This window comes from Gymnodraco acuticeps, unplaced genomic scaffold (genome assembly GCF_902827175.1).
Source record: "Gymnodraco acuticeps unplaced genomic scaffold, fGymAcu1.1, whole genome shotgun sequence".
Lineage (NCBI taxonomy): Eukaryota > Metazoa > Chordata > Actinopteri > Perciformes > Bathydraconidae > Gymnodraco > Gymnodraco acuticeps.
The window spans coordinates 3,486,937-3,504,738 of NW_022990125.1; the positions used below are offsets into that span (position 1 = coordinate 3,486,937).

Sequence of the window (17,802 nt, forward strand, 5' to 3'; positions counted from 1 at the left end):
TTACTGTGTGAATTCAACACACTGAGAACAACTGCATTTCCCCTCAGGGATTAATAAAGGCGCATCGTCTTCTTTCTCATATCACAGGAGGCCGAAATACCCAAATGCATAAACAGGGTCTATACACATGCATTAGTGAGGAGTGTCAGAGTGAGGAGTGGGGGGTTAAGAGTTGCTCAAGGACACTGGGTAGTGTCCAGGAGGAGACATTCTGCACTCTGTATCTTGGTCCTATCAGGACTTGAACCGGTTACCTTTCCCTTCCCAAGTCCCTAGAGACAAAGCTAGTTAATGAAGAAATGAAATGATTTAGACTTTAGCGCCTTCATAATAAATCATATCTATCTGGCCTGAGAAGGGATAACAACAAATATGTTGCAATTCCTTTCATAACTTTTAATTGCTGCTTATTTATTGTCCACGCCTTAAGACCTGCCACATGCATTAGCAAAGGGTTGTACAAAAGCCTAACAAGTGAATACTACATCAAAGCACAACAAGAAAAACACGACTTAGAAACAAGGAATGCACAAGTAAATATTATTGCTATTGTTACCCTGACAACGCCGTCCGAGTGTCCGGTGACGATGACGTTCTGCGTGTCCCACTCGTTCATCTCGGACACGCAGCAGCACAGGATCTGCTGGCTGCGCCCCGTGAAGGTGTTGGCGCTGGCGATGGGGCTGCCGTTGATGCTCCACACGTGAATGTGTGTCCCTGCACAGGACACAATGTCCCCCTACACACACACACACACACACACACACACACACACACACACACACACACACACACACACACACACACACACACACACACACACACACACACACACACACACACACACACACACACACACACACACACACACACACACACACACCACACACACACACACACACACACACACACACACACACACACACACACACACACACACACACACACACACACACACACACACACACACACACACACACACACACACACAACACACACACACTACAGCTTATGGAGGGTTCTTAAATGAGACCATGAGGTTCCTCAGTGGCAGCCATGATAAGAGCTGCTTGAATTCTGTAGATGTTAGGAAAGGAGCTTCAAGGCTTTCTGTGCTATCAAAGGAAATATTGGTCTATCCTTTACGACAGGAAATAATGCTCTCCCACAATTCCCTACAGCAGCAACATTTGAAGTTACGCACCAATCTGCCGATCGTGATGGACAAATGCGGACCATGTAAGTTAGTCATTATTAACAGTGGTGCAAAGTCACTAAGAAGATTTACTCAACTACTGTTCTAAAGTACCATTTTGAGGGACTTGTACTTCACTTGAGTGTTTCCATTTGTTGCTAATTGGTAATCCTATCCAACTACAATTCAGAGGTAAATCATGTAATTTCACTCCATTACATTTGTTTTATACTTGAAGTTATTTTGCAGATTTTCATTAATGATTTGAATTATATTCAACACTTAAATAAAACGTTAGTTCCACCTGGAGTAAATTCACTTTACAGTATACAAAGTCATTCAAACTAGCTTTGATAACACCGATGTGGTCTGATAATCTGACTGTAGCCATGATGTAAATGATGCTCTTCATGACTTACTGCTCCTTATTTATTATCCTGGATTAAAAGCATATATGAGATTGCAGAGGGTGACATGTACACTCCAGCCTACCGTCAGTTCGTTGATACACAGAGCAGAGACGGGCGCCCGGTGTCCCCTGAGCTGCGTGACGAAGGAGAGCTTGTTGAGGTCCCAGATGATGCAGGTTCGATCTCGGGAGCCGCTGACCACGATGTGGTACGCCGAGGACGCCGTCAGACACGTCACAGCGTCCGTGTGGCCCAGCAACGCCTGCAATGATGCAAACGCATTAGAAGGACCAAATAATACCTGAACAGTCCGAAGACTATACCAAAGTGGTCAAGCCTTGTCAAGTGTTAGGGAAATTATTGTCCTAGACTCCTAGATATGACGTACAGGACCAACCCTGACGTCTGTTTATCTCCTTTAAGGACATAGGCTGCTTCAGCCATAATGTTATTGTTCCCATTCTGTGACCGGTCAACACTAGGTCACAGATGGTCTGTTGTTGTGGGTACACTGGGACACTTCCTTCTATGTTGTTTGTGGACTCCAAGGTATGACATCTTCGAGGCCATAAGTGACGGACGCAAGTGACTCAGTGTGCCCAACTGTTTAAACTATCTTATCAAAATATGTTGATTACTCTCTGTGAAACCAGTTAAATGGGCTAACGAGAGAGAGGCGCTCCAGAATTGATGTGGCAATCCACCCGTGCAGTCAGACCGTGACTGCTGTGACTTGTGATGTGAATCCTCCGGCCGTAACTCCAAATAAATCATCAGTGTTTGACATCGAAGCTCCTGCTCTACCGTGTCTCCTTCCTGAGTCGGTGACTCCCACTGCATTGCTACACAGAAGTTTCCCTTACATTAAGATGACCTGATTCTTAAACAGTTTTAAAGAGGAGAGGGGGAAATATTGCAGTGCTACGGGGGTACGTTTGAAATCAAAGATATAGTAGAAAGCTATTGTTTCTATTCACTTCAGCTATCTTAAACGATAATGAGTTTAAGTATTTCTGATTTGAAAAGTTTTTATTTTTCAAGGTTTTAAGCAGGAGAGGAAATATGATGCTAGTTTTCAGGTTGATATTTGTATTTAGTGCCTCTCATGTGACATGTTTCCATGCTTTACTGTACAAAAAGCTCTTTATTGTTAGCTGTCCGGCTCTGTTGGCCGTGTGCCAAGTGGTTGGTCAACTGCTTGGATATCCCAAAAAAGCATAATACAGTAGGGCCTCTTTCAATTTCACCAGATTGAAATCAGCCTGATTAGGCCGTCACCATAACTACTTTTGTTGAATGATTTATTGTCCTGGACAGAACTGCGATTTAACAGAATTATTTTGATATCAAGGCCATTTCAAGCCACTGATATAATGATGATACAGAATGTTGACCGCTCCAGGATGTTGCATTGACTCTTTGTTTGTGTTTTCACCTGTTTGAGAGTGAGGGCCTTGGCCCTCTCCTTGGAGGTCCCCGTCTCCCACACACAGATGGCGGTGCTGGTTCCCCCGGTGATGACCAGCTTCAGGTTTGGACATATGGCACACAGGATCTGACCCCACTCCGACAGACACTCGTACACCACCAACGCCTGGAAAGAGATTGAAGATTAAGAAGGGGGGATTGTCTATGAATTCTGTTTTGGGCATTCACATTTCAACAACTCTTACCCTGATTTATTTTTTGATAACAAATGTAGTAAGCACAGGTAAAAATAAAGTTCTGCATTTGAGACTTCTGTAATGGGTGCTGCTGAAAATCTAAGAGGCCAGTGAAGAAAGTGCATTTTTATCCAAGCACCAACAGGGGGACACATTGTCTCCTAAACGTTTGTACATTTCTCTGTCGATGTCAAGGTGAAATAAGCATGAAACCTACAGCAGTCCATATTTCAATGAAGTATAAGTTGAGATGCCAAAGCTCTACTCAACATTAACTTGAACGTGATTTGAGGTTTTAGTTTAGAAGTTGATAAAAATGCTATATGTCATAATAAATGTGCTGGTATTTATATTTTATAGACCGGTTCTTTGACATGTGAGATAATTGTTTGTATGATAGAAACTATGAAATCATTGAAGAGTTTGTTGATTGTTATGAATGTACCTGCCCAGGTACTGCAGAAGTTAGCATTGCTGTCGCTTCTGCTAGATTTGAAATATTTTCAACTTTCAGCCTTATTATTTGATTGTTGTTATTTCTATAAATAACTTATATTAGTAACTTATTAAGCTGTGCCCTCTCTGAACTTTCTTACAGAGAGGGATCTTGTTTGTTTATGGCCGTTGAGTTGCTGTTGTTGTGCATCCACACGCAGTTACCCAATGGCTGCCTTGTTTACACCAGGGAGAAGCTAATCGCGCTAAAGCCAGCGAGGATAGTGGTCGGGATAACGGTTATCCCCACTGAAATCTATAGAAGGACCAGAGGACGCAGGGTTCACCGAAGCGAAGACGGAGGAGAGCCGGGTCCAGATTTATGGAGAAAAATAGATATATTCAAAGTTTCCCCCCCCCCCCTCTCATCATGGGCAACGTAAGATCACTGGTTGAATAAACGGGCTAACGGCGTGAGCCAGGAGTCAAACTAAATATCTGGAGTTTAGTTTAATGTGCTTTACGGAGTCATGGCTGATCCAGGATATATCTGAAAACAACGTTTCCATCAATGGCTCATGGAATGTTTGGGCCGACAAGGATTGCAACAAGAGCTTCATCAAGCCTTCACCATGAGAGTCCTCAGAGGGTCTCTGTGCTATGGAGGACGTCTGTGGAAGACACTGTGTCCCTGTGGCTACAAGGAGTTTTATTTCACATTGTACTTATACTTATATATTATATTCTAATATGGTGCAACTGTCAAAAAACCAAATGTTCCCCTGGGATTAATAAAGTATTTTGATTGATTGATGGATAATAGCCAAACTGGCATTAATCATCTCTTCTCTTTTTGAGATTGATGTATTTTATGCTTAGTGTTTAATGAAGACAACATAATAATACTAAATCTGGAGCAGGTAGACAAAAAATGATTGTATTCTTTTCAATATTTCCTGTATATGCGCCATTACTAGGTGACATCACCATGTGTGAAAAACTACTTAGCAATAAACTAGATTCTAATCCAAATATACAGTACATATAGCCCTATAGGATAAAGGAGTGTGCATTACTACATTTGTCGCAATTGTACATCTGTCAGAAACGTTTCCTTTATGATAACTGTTTTTGTCACCTTGTCGGACTCATAGTTAGCGAGTCTGCAGCTGAGGTCTGCGTAGCCCCAGGCGAAGGTCTTGCTCCAGCTGGGTGGAACCAGAACTTTGTTTTGCTCCACAGCAAGTATCCCCTTGTCCGTGCACACGATCTGTCCCACAGGTTCTTTCAGCTCTGCAACACAAAGTAACCTGTGAGTCTACAGGGATTCCTGCACCCTAGCGAGGTCACAGTATGGCAGTACAAGGTTCTGACAGGAATTTATTTTAAAAGTGTATATTTGTGCTTGTATATGTACCTTTTACTGGGGCTAAAGAAGGTCTGAGATTGTCCAGATGATGGAAGAAGATCTTGTCGCCGTTGGAGCTTGGAGGAACGCTCGATGCGTCACCGTTGGCTTTGCTGCGGACCCGTTTAGGAGGATGAGGCTTCTTGAACAGCTGAAACACAAACAGAACAGTGAAGAAGGTTCACTTATACACAAAAGGCTATATATAGGGAGTATCTTCATTTTTATTTTATTTTTTACTAGCTATACCAAATAATATTTGGTTCAAAGACTTGGGGTAGCCATCATGCTGTCTTGCTATAACTGATATATTTCATGTAGAGAGAAATGTGTTTGAGTCCCTTTAAAATGTAACCAAAAGCAGTTTTGATCGTGACTTTTGGAAAATACAATGATGCATTCAAACTAAAATTAAGTATCTGAAAGAAATGTTTCCAGGTTGTATATCTTTTTGATTTGTTTTCTAGTGCAGTTCAAAGAAAATTGAACTGCAGTAATGAAATTCCGGACTAGTTATTAAAGACTGTAGTCCAAGTTGTACAAGTAAATGCAGTATTAGCAGTTGTAGTAGTTCTCATTAATAACACTCCGTTCGATGTCTCACTATGGGATGCGCCTCATCGCGGAGCAAACAGAAGCATCAATCTCATTACGCCAATCCTGATTGGCTGGAGATCTTGACGTCAGCGTCAGGGAAATCACCCCCTATAAGTAGCTTGCGCCACAACGCATGCGCCATTCAAACACCTCTTCTCGCTTCAGAGCACATCTCTATGGTAGCCGGACAAGCTTCACGGTCCACAGACTGAACCCAAATATCCATTTCGGTCGACGGGCGCTTGCCGGCTACTCCTTCTGCTTCGCAGGAAGACGGTAATTACTAACGCTAGTTATTGTTGAAATCGACCTCGCCGCTCTCTTTCCCCGGAAAGTAAGCTAGGTCTGATTTTTTCAAGCTAGCGTTAGCTTGCTCCCTCACTACCGACACCACGGTAGCGAGGAAGTCTTTTCTTTTCTCTTCCCCACGGAGGAGGAAAGGATTAAAAGGAGCATACTGCCACACCAGTCAGTATTCTCTGGGAATAAAAGACCCACACCGTCCTTTTCTCCGGATTAAGGACAGGGTGGTTACCTCTTTTTCTCCCAACCTACCTGTTGAGAGCGGGTCCTCTCCACGCCACGAGGCGAACAAGATGGACGCCCCTCTCCCTCACACCAGAGGAGTCAGGGACTCGGTGGCTCGACTCTGCGGCTGCGGGTTGAAGATCTCGGGCACAGACACACACCAGGTCTGCTCGTCCTGCCTCGGGCTGGAACACGCCCGAGGCGCTATCGACAACCCCGGCTCGTGCGGACATTGTGTCCGCTTCACCGTAAAGAGCCTCCGCCGACGGCTAGCACGCCAAGCTAGCCTGTCGGAGCAGGAACCCCCTATGTCCTCTGACCTGCCGGCCGGCAGTCAAGACGCGGGGGCATCTGCCACAGAGAGTGAACCCCTCTCCATGTCGGTCTGGGGCTCAGTATCTGCGATGGCCGCAGAACCGGATTCCCGCGCCCTGGCAGGCCGGGACCCGGTGGCGGCAAGACACGCGGGAACGGGACCCCACGCTTTACCGAGCTGGGGCTCCCAGTTAGACCTCACCATGGTCTCACCCGCGGAGGATGTCCTCGAGCTGGATTACGACGAGGACGAAGAGGACGCCTCGGTGTTCCTCCTGTCCGAGTCGGATGAACATGAAGAGGACATCTTCATGTCATCGGCTCAGGCTGCAAAGCCTGGAGCGAGGGCTGCTCTCCCAGACGATAGCATACCAGCTTCGCCCTGTCTGAGTATGGACCTGCAGGCCGTGTGCAAACGCGCTGCGGCCAGACTCGACATCCCGTGGCCTGAAATGGCCAAGGAGACCTCCAGGTCCCGCTACGAAGGGAAACATTTTCCCCAAGCAGCGCGGACAAAGAGACAACTCCTTCCGGTCTTCCCGGAGATGTTGGATGAGGTGTCGGTCTCGTGGAGAGACCGGCCCTTCAGCAACAAGGTCCCAATCCAGGGTGCCTCCTCCCTAGACTGTGACGGAATGGAGAAGCTCGGCCTGCTCCGCATACCGCCCATGGAACCGCTGGTAGCAGCCCACCTCCTACCGAGGATGGGCCCGTCACCAAGCAGGAACCCCACGCTGCCGGCAAAGTCGGACCGATTTCAGTCGACAATGACCGAACGGTCCTACAAAGCCGCAGCGTTGTCCGCCAGGGCCCTGAATGTGGCCTCGCTGCTAACCGCTTACCAAGCGGAGCTCTGCGAGGACCTGTCGGGTAACCCGGGTGCAGCCACTCTGGACGAGATGGCGGCGGTCACAGACATCTGTCTCCGTGTCCAACGCTGCGCCGTCCAGGCCACGGGTAAGGCAATGGGGATCATGGTGGTGCAAGAAAGAGCGAGATGGCTCAACCTCACCAACCTCCCAGACCGGGAAAAGGAGGATGTGCTGGATATGCCCATCGTTCCCGAGGGAATTTTCGGCTCCGCTCTTGCTTCCATGCAAAGGAGGTGTGAGTCGAAAAAGAGGGAGGACGAGGCACTCCACCTCTGCCTCCCTCGAAGGGTCCAGCCGCTGCCTTCGCAGCAGCAGTCCTTCGCAGCAGCAGTCCTTCGCCCAAGCTGCCTTGAACCCTGCTCGGTTTAAAACACCGAGGTCGCAGCCCGCCCCGAGTCCCCAGCCCAGGCTGGAGACGAGGGCGAGCTGGCCCAGAAAATCTCCGGTTCCGGCTGCAGCTCAGGCGCAGCCAACCCAGAATTTCGGCCAGCAGGCGAGGAAGAAGAAGCGAGCGGCGTGAGAGCCCCTCCTTCTCCCCTCCGTGACAGAGCTGGAAGTCCACGGTTCCCCAGCTCTAAATGTGTTCCCGCCGCCTCGAGAGAGGCCTCAACACCATCCTCAAGTCCGCAAAAACACATGTCACAAATCTGTTTGTTCCTCGGTCATTAAACATATGCCGCTGACGCATCCAGGCTTCAGGCCGAGGGCGCAGCTCAAAAAAATGATAAGAAAAACAATAAAACCAATAAACAGCCCGCCAACTGTTCCCCTTCTGAGAGCAGCTTCGGCATCTCTCAAAAGGCGGATTACAGGCGGGTCTGTGAAGGCACCACCGTCATTACGCATGCGCAGTGCCGGCTGGGGTTTTAAAAGCACCACCGCCACGCGCATGCGCAGTGCCGGCTGGGGTTGTGAAGGCACCACCGTCATGCGCATGCGCAGTGTCGGTGGGGATTGTCGAAAGGGGGCACCACTGTGTTCAGACACTAGAGGGCCCCATAACACAACAAATAGAGACTCAGAGGGGAAGAGATGTGACATCTCCACTGGCTCTAAGGAGCATGCAGTGGAAGATGCTCACATCATCTGCTTGGGTTTTCAAGACAGTAACACGGGGCTACAGACTCCAATTCGCTGTCACCCCCCCTCGCTTCTTGGGCATTCTGCATTCGCAGGCCCGAGGAGAGTCAGCCCATATTCTGGAGAAAGAGATTCTCTCTCTCCTAGAAAAGAGGGCTATATCTATTGTACCCGCCGAGCAGAGTCAGGGCGGCTTCTATTCCAAGTACTTCCTCGTTCCCAAACGGGGAGGGAACGGAATTCGGCCAATACTTGATTTGAGGGCTCTGAACAAATATCTAAGAAGATATAAGTTCAGAATGCTCACTCACACATCTCTGCTTCGGCTCGTGCGACAAGACGACTGGTTCACATCAGTCGACCTGAAAGATGCGTATTTTCACATCCCAGTATATTACCCACACAGGAAATATCTGAGATTCGCATTTCAGGGGATCTGTTATGAATACAGAGTACTCCCCTTTGGTCTGTCTCTCAGTCCAAGGGTGTTTGTACGATGTACGGAAGCCGCGATAGCCCCGTTAAGACAACAGGGTATTCGCCTGGCGACCTACCTGGACGACTGGCTGCTTCTCGCACAGTCGGAGCAGGAGGCTGTTACGCAGACAAATGTCCTCGTAAAGCACCTGCTCAACCTGGGTTTCATAATAAACACAGAGAAGAGCATGTTGTGCCCCGCGCAGACTATACTCTTCCTGGGTTTACACCTGAACTCGGTGCCCTTTTCAGCTCGCTTGTCAGCGGAAAGAGTGAAAGCTTTCAGAGCTTGTCTCGCTCTTTTCCAGCTGCACAAACATGTTCTCTTCAGATCATGCCTGCGATTGCTGGGGCTCATGGCGTCAGCCATCCTGGTCGTACGACTGGGACGCTTACACATGAGGGAGTTTCAGCGCAGGGTGGCCGCCCTAAAACTAAACCCTGCGCGCCATGGCGCGCGGAGAGTGATGGTTACTGTGAAATGCGTAATGGCACTGCGCCACTGGCTGCACCCGACTTTTCTAGTACGAGGTGTGCCTATGGGTGCTGTCCTTTCACGGAAAGTGGTCACCACGGACGCATGTCTGACAGGTTGGGGAGGTATTTATGAAGGTCGCCCGGTGAGGGGTCTCTGGAGCAGAGACCTCCAGCGGGCGCACATAAATTACCTGGAGCTTTTAGCGGTGTTTCTCACCCTAAAACGCTTTCTGCCTTTCCTCAGGGGACATCACGTCCTCGTGAGGACAGACAATACGACCACAATATCGTATATTAACCGCCAAGGGGGTTTGCGTTCTCTCCAGTTACACACACTGGCGCGCAAACTTATCCTATGGAGTGGTAGGCGTCTCCTCTCTCTGAGAGCGACGCACGTACCGGGAGTGAGGAACCTCGGGGCAGATCTACTGTCCAGAGGTATACCACTTTATGCAGACTGGACTCTACATCCAAGGATTGTGAGCCAGCTGTGGGTGCGTTACGGCAGAGCCGCGGTGGATCTGTTCGCATCGAAAGACAACGCTCAGTGTCAGCTGTTCTTTTCGATGCGCGATCTAAATGCACCGTTAGGCGTGGATGCACTCGCGCACAATTGGCCCCCGGGCCTTCTGTACGCGTTCCCACCCCTGGCTCTGATACCCCCAACTCTGGCCAGAGTGAGAGAGCAACGCCACACACGTATCCTGATAGCTCCGCACTGGCCAGCTATGTACTGGCTAGCGGAGATATATCAGCTGCTGTGCGGGCAGCCATGGCAGCTCCCACTACGCAGGGACATACTGTCCCAAGCGGGGGGGGCGATCTTTCACCCACACCCAGAGCGCTTGGCTCTATGGGCCTGGCCCGTGAGTGGTACAATCTAAATACAGTGTGACATGACGCTGACCCTGGCAGCTGCCAAGCGAGCCAGTGGCACTCATGCACTATCTGTACAGTTTTCATGCACTCAGTTTGCCCCAGGGCAAACAGAGTGTGGTTGAAGCCTGACCCTGCCTTTATCTTAAGGCGGTCGGTTCGGGTACCACATTTGACATTAAGGCATCCTCCCCGCCACTGTATTCCTCCGGGGAACAGCGGCCGGATTTGCCGTGTCCAGCCCGTGCTTCACGCACGTACAGGGACAGATCAAGGGTGCTTTGTCATAATGACCAACCCCTTGTGTCCTGGGCTAACCCTTATAAGGGCAAGCCTGTTACTAAGCAACGGCTCTCCCACTGGTCTGTGGAAGCAATTGCTTTGGGGCTCATACGAGTCAGAGTTCGCAGGCACCCTCGGGTCCGCGAGCTCTTTCGACTCAGAGTCTGGCTGCATTCTGGACTCTGTCCAGGATGTCTCCCATCAAAGACATTGGTGCAGCGGCGAGCTGGTCCTCGCCGCTCACTTTTGTCCGCCTCTTAACAGGCTGGACGTTCTGCTCCCAGTGTGACTCAAGCAGTGCTGGGCACCTGGTTGAGTCAGAGCTCTACCTGTTAAGTTCTGGTTGGTTTGGTGATTTTCGAGATAAGCTCGTCTGGCAATATGGGAGCTACAATTTCCCATAGTGAGACATCGAACGGAGTGTTATGAATGAGAACTATAGGTTACTTGCGTAACCCCAGTTCTCAGAGTAACATGAAGTGAGATGTCTCACCAGACGGCCCTCCTTGCTATGGTGAAGCGAGAAGAGGTGCTTATTTTGAATGGCGCATGCGTTGTGGCGCAAGCTACTTATAGGGGGTGATTTCCCTGACGCTGACGTCAAGATCTCCAGCCAATCAGGATTGGCGTAATGAGATTGATGCTTCTGTTTGCTCTGCGATGAGGCGCATCCCATAGTGAGACATCTCACTTCATGTTACTCTGAGAACTGGGGTTACGCAAGTAACCTATAGTTTTGTGAGCATTAGTGGCCTTTTGTACTCCAACATAGGCCCGTATCTGACCTGTTTGGGGATTTGTCCGAAGTTGTTGATGAAGCCGATGGTGGCTGTCTCTTTGAGCGGGTCGTTGATGTTGTAGATATCCACCTGACCCTCGTAGAACAGGTGGTGGAAGACGTTGACCGCCTCAACAGCCGGCGGGCCCTGCTGCTTGTACCCGAAGATCAGGTCGATCCATTCGTGGAGGTGGGCCGATACGTAGTCGCACTCCAAAGCCTGGACACAGGTGGGGAGGACAACAGAGGTTAATGTGTACTCGCTTGAAAACTCAACCTGAATCATCACAAATGTGTTCATTTCATACGTCTCTGTGCACTCGGATGAACTCCCGTGGGTCTCCCTTGGCCCAGGGCGGCAGGATGACGTCACCCAGCCTGATGCCATTCTGCTTGGCCCCTGTGACATCACACAACAGAAGGCAGACAGAACGTTAGTATCCACCATTTTTCTCAATAAGATCAACTGGCCACGCTTTCCGATACTGACCCAGGTCAAAGTTGTTAGCGTTGAGTATGAACTCGGGCAGATAAAAGAACTCAGGGATGAGCTCCTTGACGTCGGCCATGTTGTGTTTGGAGGCAGAGAGCCAGGCTTCACGCATACTGTGGAACATCCTGTCAGCCAGGTCAAAATGTCCTCCCTGGTGATCACACACACACATACAGGCAGATGAAATGACATGACATTCTGACACTAGGCTTTAAGGTGAACTTACGGTTGTAAAATAATATTTGCTTTCCTAAAAGGATAGTTATATTTTCCATTAGGCCCAAAAAAAAAAACCTGACAAAAGCAGAGCCAACATAACATAAGCTGAAAAATGCCATTAAAGAGGACATATTATGCTCATTTTCATGTGTGTGAGAGAGAAACCAAACGCAGGGACTTTAGCAGATCATTTGCATGCACACAAACCTATATAGGACACTCCAGGAATGGGAAAACCCCAAAAGCATAATAGGGCCTTTTTAACGTATGCAGTTGGACTGAAAACGACTAAATGTAAAGCTGATAGAATGTAATTAAAGAAACAATACATTTCCCTCTTTAGATAAGTCTGGACCAGACGAGGAGAGTTCAAATCAAACCTGAAGTCTGAGGAAAATCTGAGTGAAGGGCTCCATCCGGACCAGATAGGAGGCTACGATCATGGCTGATGAGTAGTGTGTGCCGTAGTGGTATGCTGGGGTTTCACCTGGTAGGACAGAAAACAACACTTTAACAATACTGGAACATGAAAACACAACCTAGACAAAAAGATCTTCTGAGCACAGACCTTATTTCAGGCTTCTAAACACAAACATGTCCAAAAAACCATTGCCTGTGATCAATAACGATGTACTTGGATAACTCACTGGAGGGGGACTATTTTAGAAGCTATTGTTTCTGCCCTCCCGCTTCAAATACATTTCTTTAACTCTGTTTTATCTCTGATCTCCCTGACTCCCTCATGTTAAACACTGTCTGTTGTGTGGAGGTCTTACCAGTGGGGTCTTCCCAGTCCTTGTACCGCTTCTTGTACTGCGTCAGTCTGTCGTCGGTCTGGGCACCCATCGGCTTGGCGAGGTTACGGAACGTCTTGGGGTTGTTTAGGTCCAGTTCCTGGTTTACATCCCCAACACAAACACCAGGGCCGTTACCAACACAGGAAAAAGTGTGAGAGCATTTTTTTCCAATTGATTGAAAATAGAGCCAATGCCGTCGGAAGCAGCCGACCGTAGAAAAAGTGCTCGACCAAGCGTCTTTTTCCGAGCATCTTTTATGCGGCCGCTCCGGGCCTTTTTTGACCTGTTAGACCACCACGCCAACATAGACTTAATGTCACTCTTGTGCTTTACCAACGCTTAAGTGCAATATGCACTTATATCCAATTTACACAATATCTTAAAAAATATATATACAAATGTGTACTGGCTTTTGTAATACTTTATACCAGGGGTCAGCAACCTTTTTGACATGAAGTGCCAAATCCACATTAATATCACTATGTTTCGCGCATGTATCCACCCAAACAGAAAGATATGGACACAAGATGTGTGCAAATGTATTTAGTATCCTATCTTTTTTCTAACTTTTCAACTTTCATATAGTATTTTATACCTGTTTTTCATTTATTCTCTTATTTTTTTTATAGCTATAATGATCATATAAAGGTGTGCCTTTATCTGACTGAGCTGAGGTTATCAGAACCTCTCAGTCTGACAGGAGAGAGCTCTCTTCCACCTGGTTGTAGAATAAGCTCCTTATATTCGTTAGCATAGCTAGCTAACCAGATGCAATAATCCCCGGTACCCATGGATGTATAATAAGAACTGGATACAGCGTCGGAGACGGGGTCTCGTTCTTTCCTATGAGAGCCACACGCACGCACGCACGCACGCACGCACGCACGCACGCACGCACGCACGCACGTGATGACACGTGTTTGAGCCCATCGGCTGGTGAAACCTGAATGCTTCTGCGGGTAAGTGTGTGACTTTTATCTCTGTACGCGGATTGTCCTCATTTCTGCCAGAAGGAGGCGCTCTGTGGACACACGCCCTAAAGGGGGATTCTTGCTGTTGACACGTTTAATTTCCACGGATGCTGCACTCACCTCTGAGTCGAAGTCGGCCAGGATCCAGGGGAACACGGGGTACTGCATGAGGTCGTTGTAGGATCGTCCTGCCAACGTGTTCAGATGCATCAGGTACTGGAAGTTACTGATCTCTCCTCGCTGGAAAACAGACAGTAAGAAAACATTGCTTATAGTTTGACACTTCTATACTTTTAAGGTGCTTAACTGAACAACATTGGTCTAGTTTCTCACCTCCCATCTCTGAGTCACTGACTTCTCTCCGACCAGCGTGCTGAGGAGCCCAGATCTGACAAGCACCAGGATAGACAGGTAGTTGAATACATCAGTACTTTACTTTATAAACAAACAACATTTTGGATTTCAGTTTGTACGAATGTGTGGTGGAACCAAATGAGTCTTTATTCTTTATGTAACCCTGTAGATGTAGGTCATTCATTTGATACGTGACTACAGAAACCCATATCCATCATTTAAAACAAGTCATTTATCACAACAATGTGAAGTTAACAAATATGACTATGTATGATTTAGGTATCTGCCATAAATCATCTTCAAACACAGAGGCGGTGTTACCCTTGCTCCACGCTGGTGTTGGGCCTCTGTCCTGAAACCGACTCGGAGCTGTCAGCCAGTGAAGGCACCACCGCCAAGAACCTGCAGGTGGTGACAAAAAATATATTACACAAGAAAATACAGTTCCATCTGCATTCATTTACAAAGCATTTCTGGATGACTGGCATTACAGTGATCTACTGGGAGTAGAAGTGATGCTTTATAAGAGGCTTACAAGCTCCTCTGTGAGGATTGTATTCTAATACACAGCAGTAACCTGTGTAAAATCCCTCTTTTCTACCAATGAATCCAGCCTGAATCGTTGCTGAATGCTACACTGTATACACCAATGACCTGAGTATATAGAAAACTGCAGCGTATCTTAGGCGATTAGAACTAATTCATCGCATCCATTTACGAGGGTTGAAAAAGCACAAAACGCCTAACAGGTACAATGTGTTGTAGGGCTAGCAAATAGAAGCATGAGTGTTGCATAGTGATGTCATTATGTTACTGAAGTAAACAACAGATTCCTATGGAGGCATTTCAGGGAGGGGGGGGGGGAACTCCCACAATTGTAGTCTTTGCAGACCATTTACATGCACCAAACACTATATAACACTACAGGAAAGGCAAAACCACCAAAAGCATAATATGGTGTCTTTAAAGTGTTTCATAATATTCTCTGCTTATGAAAAGGAGCAGCATTTACAGTTCGGCAACAGGCACTCCGAGCCTCAGGTGCGTTCAGTACCTTTGGTAAACTTTGTTGCGGACTCCTTTCTGGAAGGCTAACAGGTAGTTCCTCCCATCTGCAGAGAAGACTTCTGCTGCCATGGGCTGAAAGGGGAAGACATATAGGTCATTTCAAATTGACAAAACAAGTGGCGAGTTAAACACTAGAAATAGGTAGTTAGTTAGTTAGGTAGAGGTAGTTATTGGGGCACTGACCTGCAGCAGGTAGCGTCTCTTGTGCACTTCCTTGATGTCCTCATAGGCGAATATGCTGCAGGTTCTCTTCAGCAGGCTCTGTCCTTGCCTCGCTCCTCTGGGGATGATGGCCTCGTGCAAACTGGACACAGACAGTGAAGCATTAAGTGTCGACTAAGTTACATTTAACCCATTCAGCACTATGTACTGTAATTTCACATAAACAATTACAGCAGCACCTACAGGACCGTTAATGACAAAAAATGCAGGGGATACTCTTAACGCTCTTAAGTCAGTGTGGCAATTATGACTATCACTTATAATTTCATAAAAGTTCCATATAGTGCAATATGTGGTCATGCCAATAAAGCCCCTTTGTATTGTATAAACATTTTATCCAAATGTCTTTCATTAGCATACATTTTTTCAAATTATTATGAACATGTTAAATTGGGCAAACGCATACAGTAGGCAACATATAAGAACTTTCGTGTTTTTATTTGATACATTGCTAAATACTTTATTATGTAATTGTGATATTTACTTCATATATCTTTATTCAACCTGCATGCTAAGAATAATTCAACAAATGGAATGACTTTTTATAAATCAATATGGCAATAATAATAATAATTTGTTCAATTTATAATTTAATGTTTTTAGAAATATTGTTAAAAAAAAGTGTTGCAAAACTAATGATGATGAAAGTTTCATCTCCAAATCATATTTCCTTATTTGACAAATGATCATGAATATTTGGGCAGAAATACAATGGAATACTATTACTGCTTTTTATAAATGAATGTGGCAATTAATACCATAATTAATTCAATTTATCATTTCATGTGTAAGCATTTCTAAAGAGGTTTAAAATCCCAGATAAAGTACCACATTCTGAAATGTCTTTAATCAAGTCAACATTTCAAATGCACATGAGGTTTTTTTTTTAAACACTAAAATATAAGAAGTTTTTTTGTTTTTATTTGATACATTTGGAAACAATGGATTATAAACTGTCACATTAATATCATGTTTTATTGATTTGACATATGAGCCAGCGTTTTTAGAGAGTCGATCGGCATCGTATTTGACATTTTCCCACGGTTTTACGACACGTGAGCGGTAAGATTAAACTGCATCACACATAGGGTTGGGTATCGTTTGGATTTGAACGATTCCGGTTATGCTTTTTGATTCCGGTTATGCTTTTTGATTCCGGTTATGCTTTTCGATTCCGGTTATGCTTTTCGGTTCTGGTTCTTTGAGAGGGTAAAAATAAGTCCCATGACAAACTGGGAGAAAAATATATTTATGAAAACATTAAGTCAAATCTGTATTCCTATTTACAAATCACTTCATACTGTTTAATTTTGTTACGGTTATTGAATACAACTATATAAAAATAATTGTTTAGTTAGTTCACATCAGTTTGAGAATGTACAACTGGCCCAGTCTCCTCTGATGTTACACTGCAACCTGCCTGTGAGACAGAGTCCAACCACACAGTCTGTGTGTCCAACCCATGTCCTGCAATACACATGCTGCAGCTGCCCAGCTGCTCACTGTTTGTAAAAGTAAATAAATAGTATTTTCATTTCAATAATGTACTTTCTATACCCTGCTTCATAAACAATACTGACATCCCTGCTCCTCCAAGTCTGGGGGTCCGGGGATGTGAGGACAGCGCGAGGACACAGACAGGGAGGCTGCTTCACTTCATAAAGGAAATGGCGGTCCATATTAACAACACAGGAGCTAAAACACTTAATAACCTTCATTACGTGTTAGAGAAAGAACATAAGAAAGTTTGACAAAGATGAGGCTGTTAATCGGGCAGCGGATCCGCTGTGTGTAGAAAGAGAGAGAGAGAGAGAGAGAGAGAGAGAGAGAGAGAGAGAGAGAGAGAGAGAGAGACGCTGAGCTGCACCATGCAGCGATCAGCTGATACGGAGCATAGAGAGAGAGAGAGCTGCAGTCCGCGGGGCTCGGCCTCGCCTCCTGTCCTCACAACTCTTATTAATCCCTGTACCGGACAATTGTTATTTATTCTTACTCTGAACCGAGTTTTGCTTCCCAAACCTGCCACTGTGCTACACTTCCCGCCCCGCCCCCGTCTAACTGTACAGAAAGCGGCGAGATGCATTTCCTTAGGAATCGACAAGCAAAACCACAACAATGGTGGACACGGACAATTTGCGAATGAGTTCTGCCTTTTGTAAACTGAATTGATCAATCATTTGTCAATAAATAAGGGCGAAAAAAGTCACTTGTTCATCGGACAAGTTAATTGAAAGATCTACTTGTCCGGTATTGTAAATAACACGTTGCGGACGGTGGGACGTGT

The 17,802-nt window shown here is 46.4% G+C and overlaps 1 protein-coding gene across 1 annotated transcript in view; it reads right to left on the reverse strand.

The window, feature by feature from the left end:
• Window positions 1–17,802, reverse strand: part of wdfy3 (WD repeat and FYVE domain containing 3) — a 120,060-nt gene that overhangs the window by 6,336 nt on the left and 95,922 nt on the right. Inside the window, 15 exon segments of the mRNA XM_034216627.1 lie at window positions 557–739; window positions 1,688–1,867; window positions 3,041–3,199; window positions 4,843–4,997; window positions 5,122–5,263; window positions 11,402–11,614; window positions 11,703–11,794; window positions 11,885–12,038; window positions 12,487–12,593; window positions 12,883–13,000; window positions 13,995–14,114; window positions 14,208–14,262; window positions 14,550–14,630; window positions 15,283–15,368; window positions 15,480–15,600. Coding sequence (XP_034072518.1) covers window positions 557–739; window positions 1,688–1,867; window positions 3,041–3,199; window positions 4,843–4,997; window positions 5,122–5,263; window positions 11,402–11,614; window positions 11,703–11,794; window positions 11,885–12,038; window positions 12,487–12,593; window positions 12,883–13,000; window positions 13,995–14,114; window positions 14,208–14,262; window positions 14,550–14,630; window positions 15,283–15,368; window positions 15,480–15,600 — 1,966 coding nt within the window.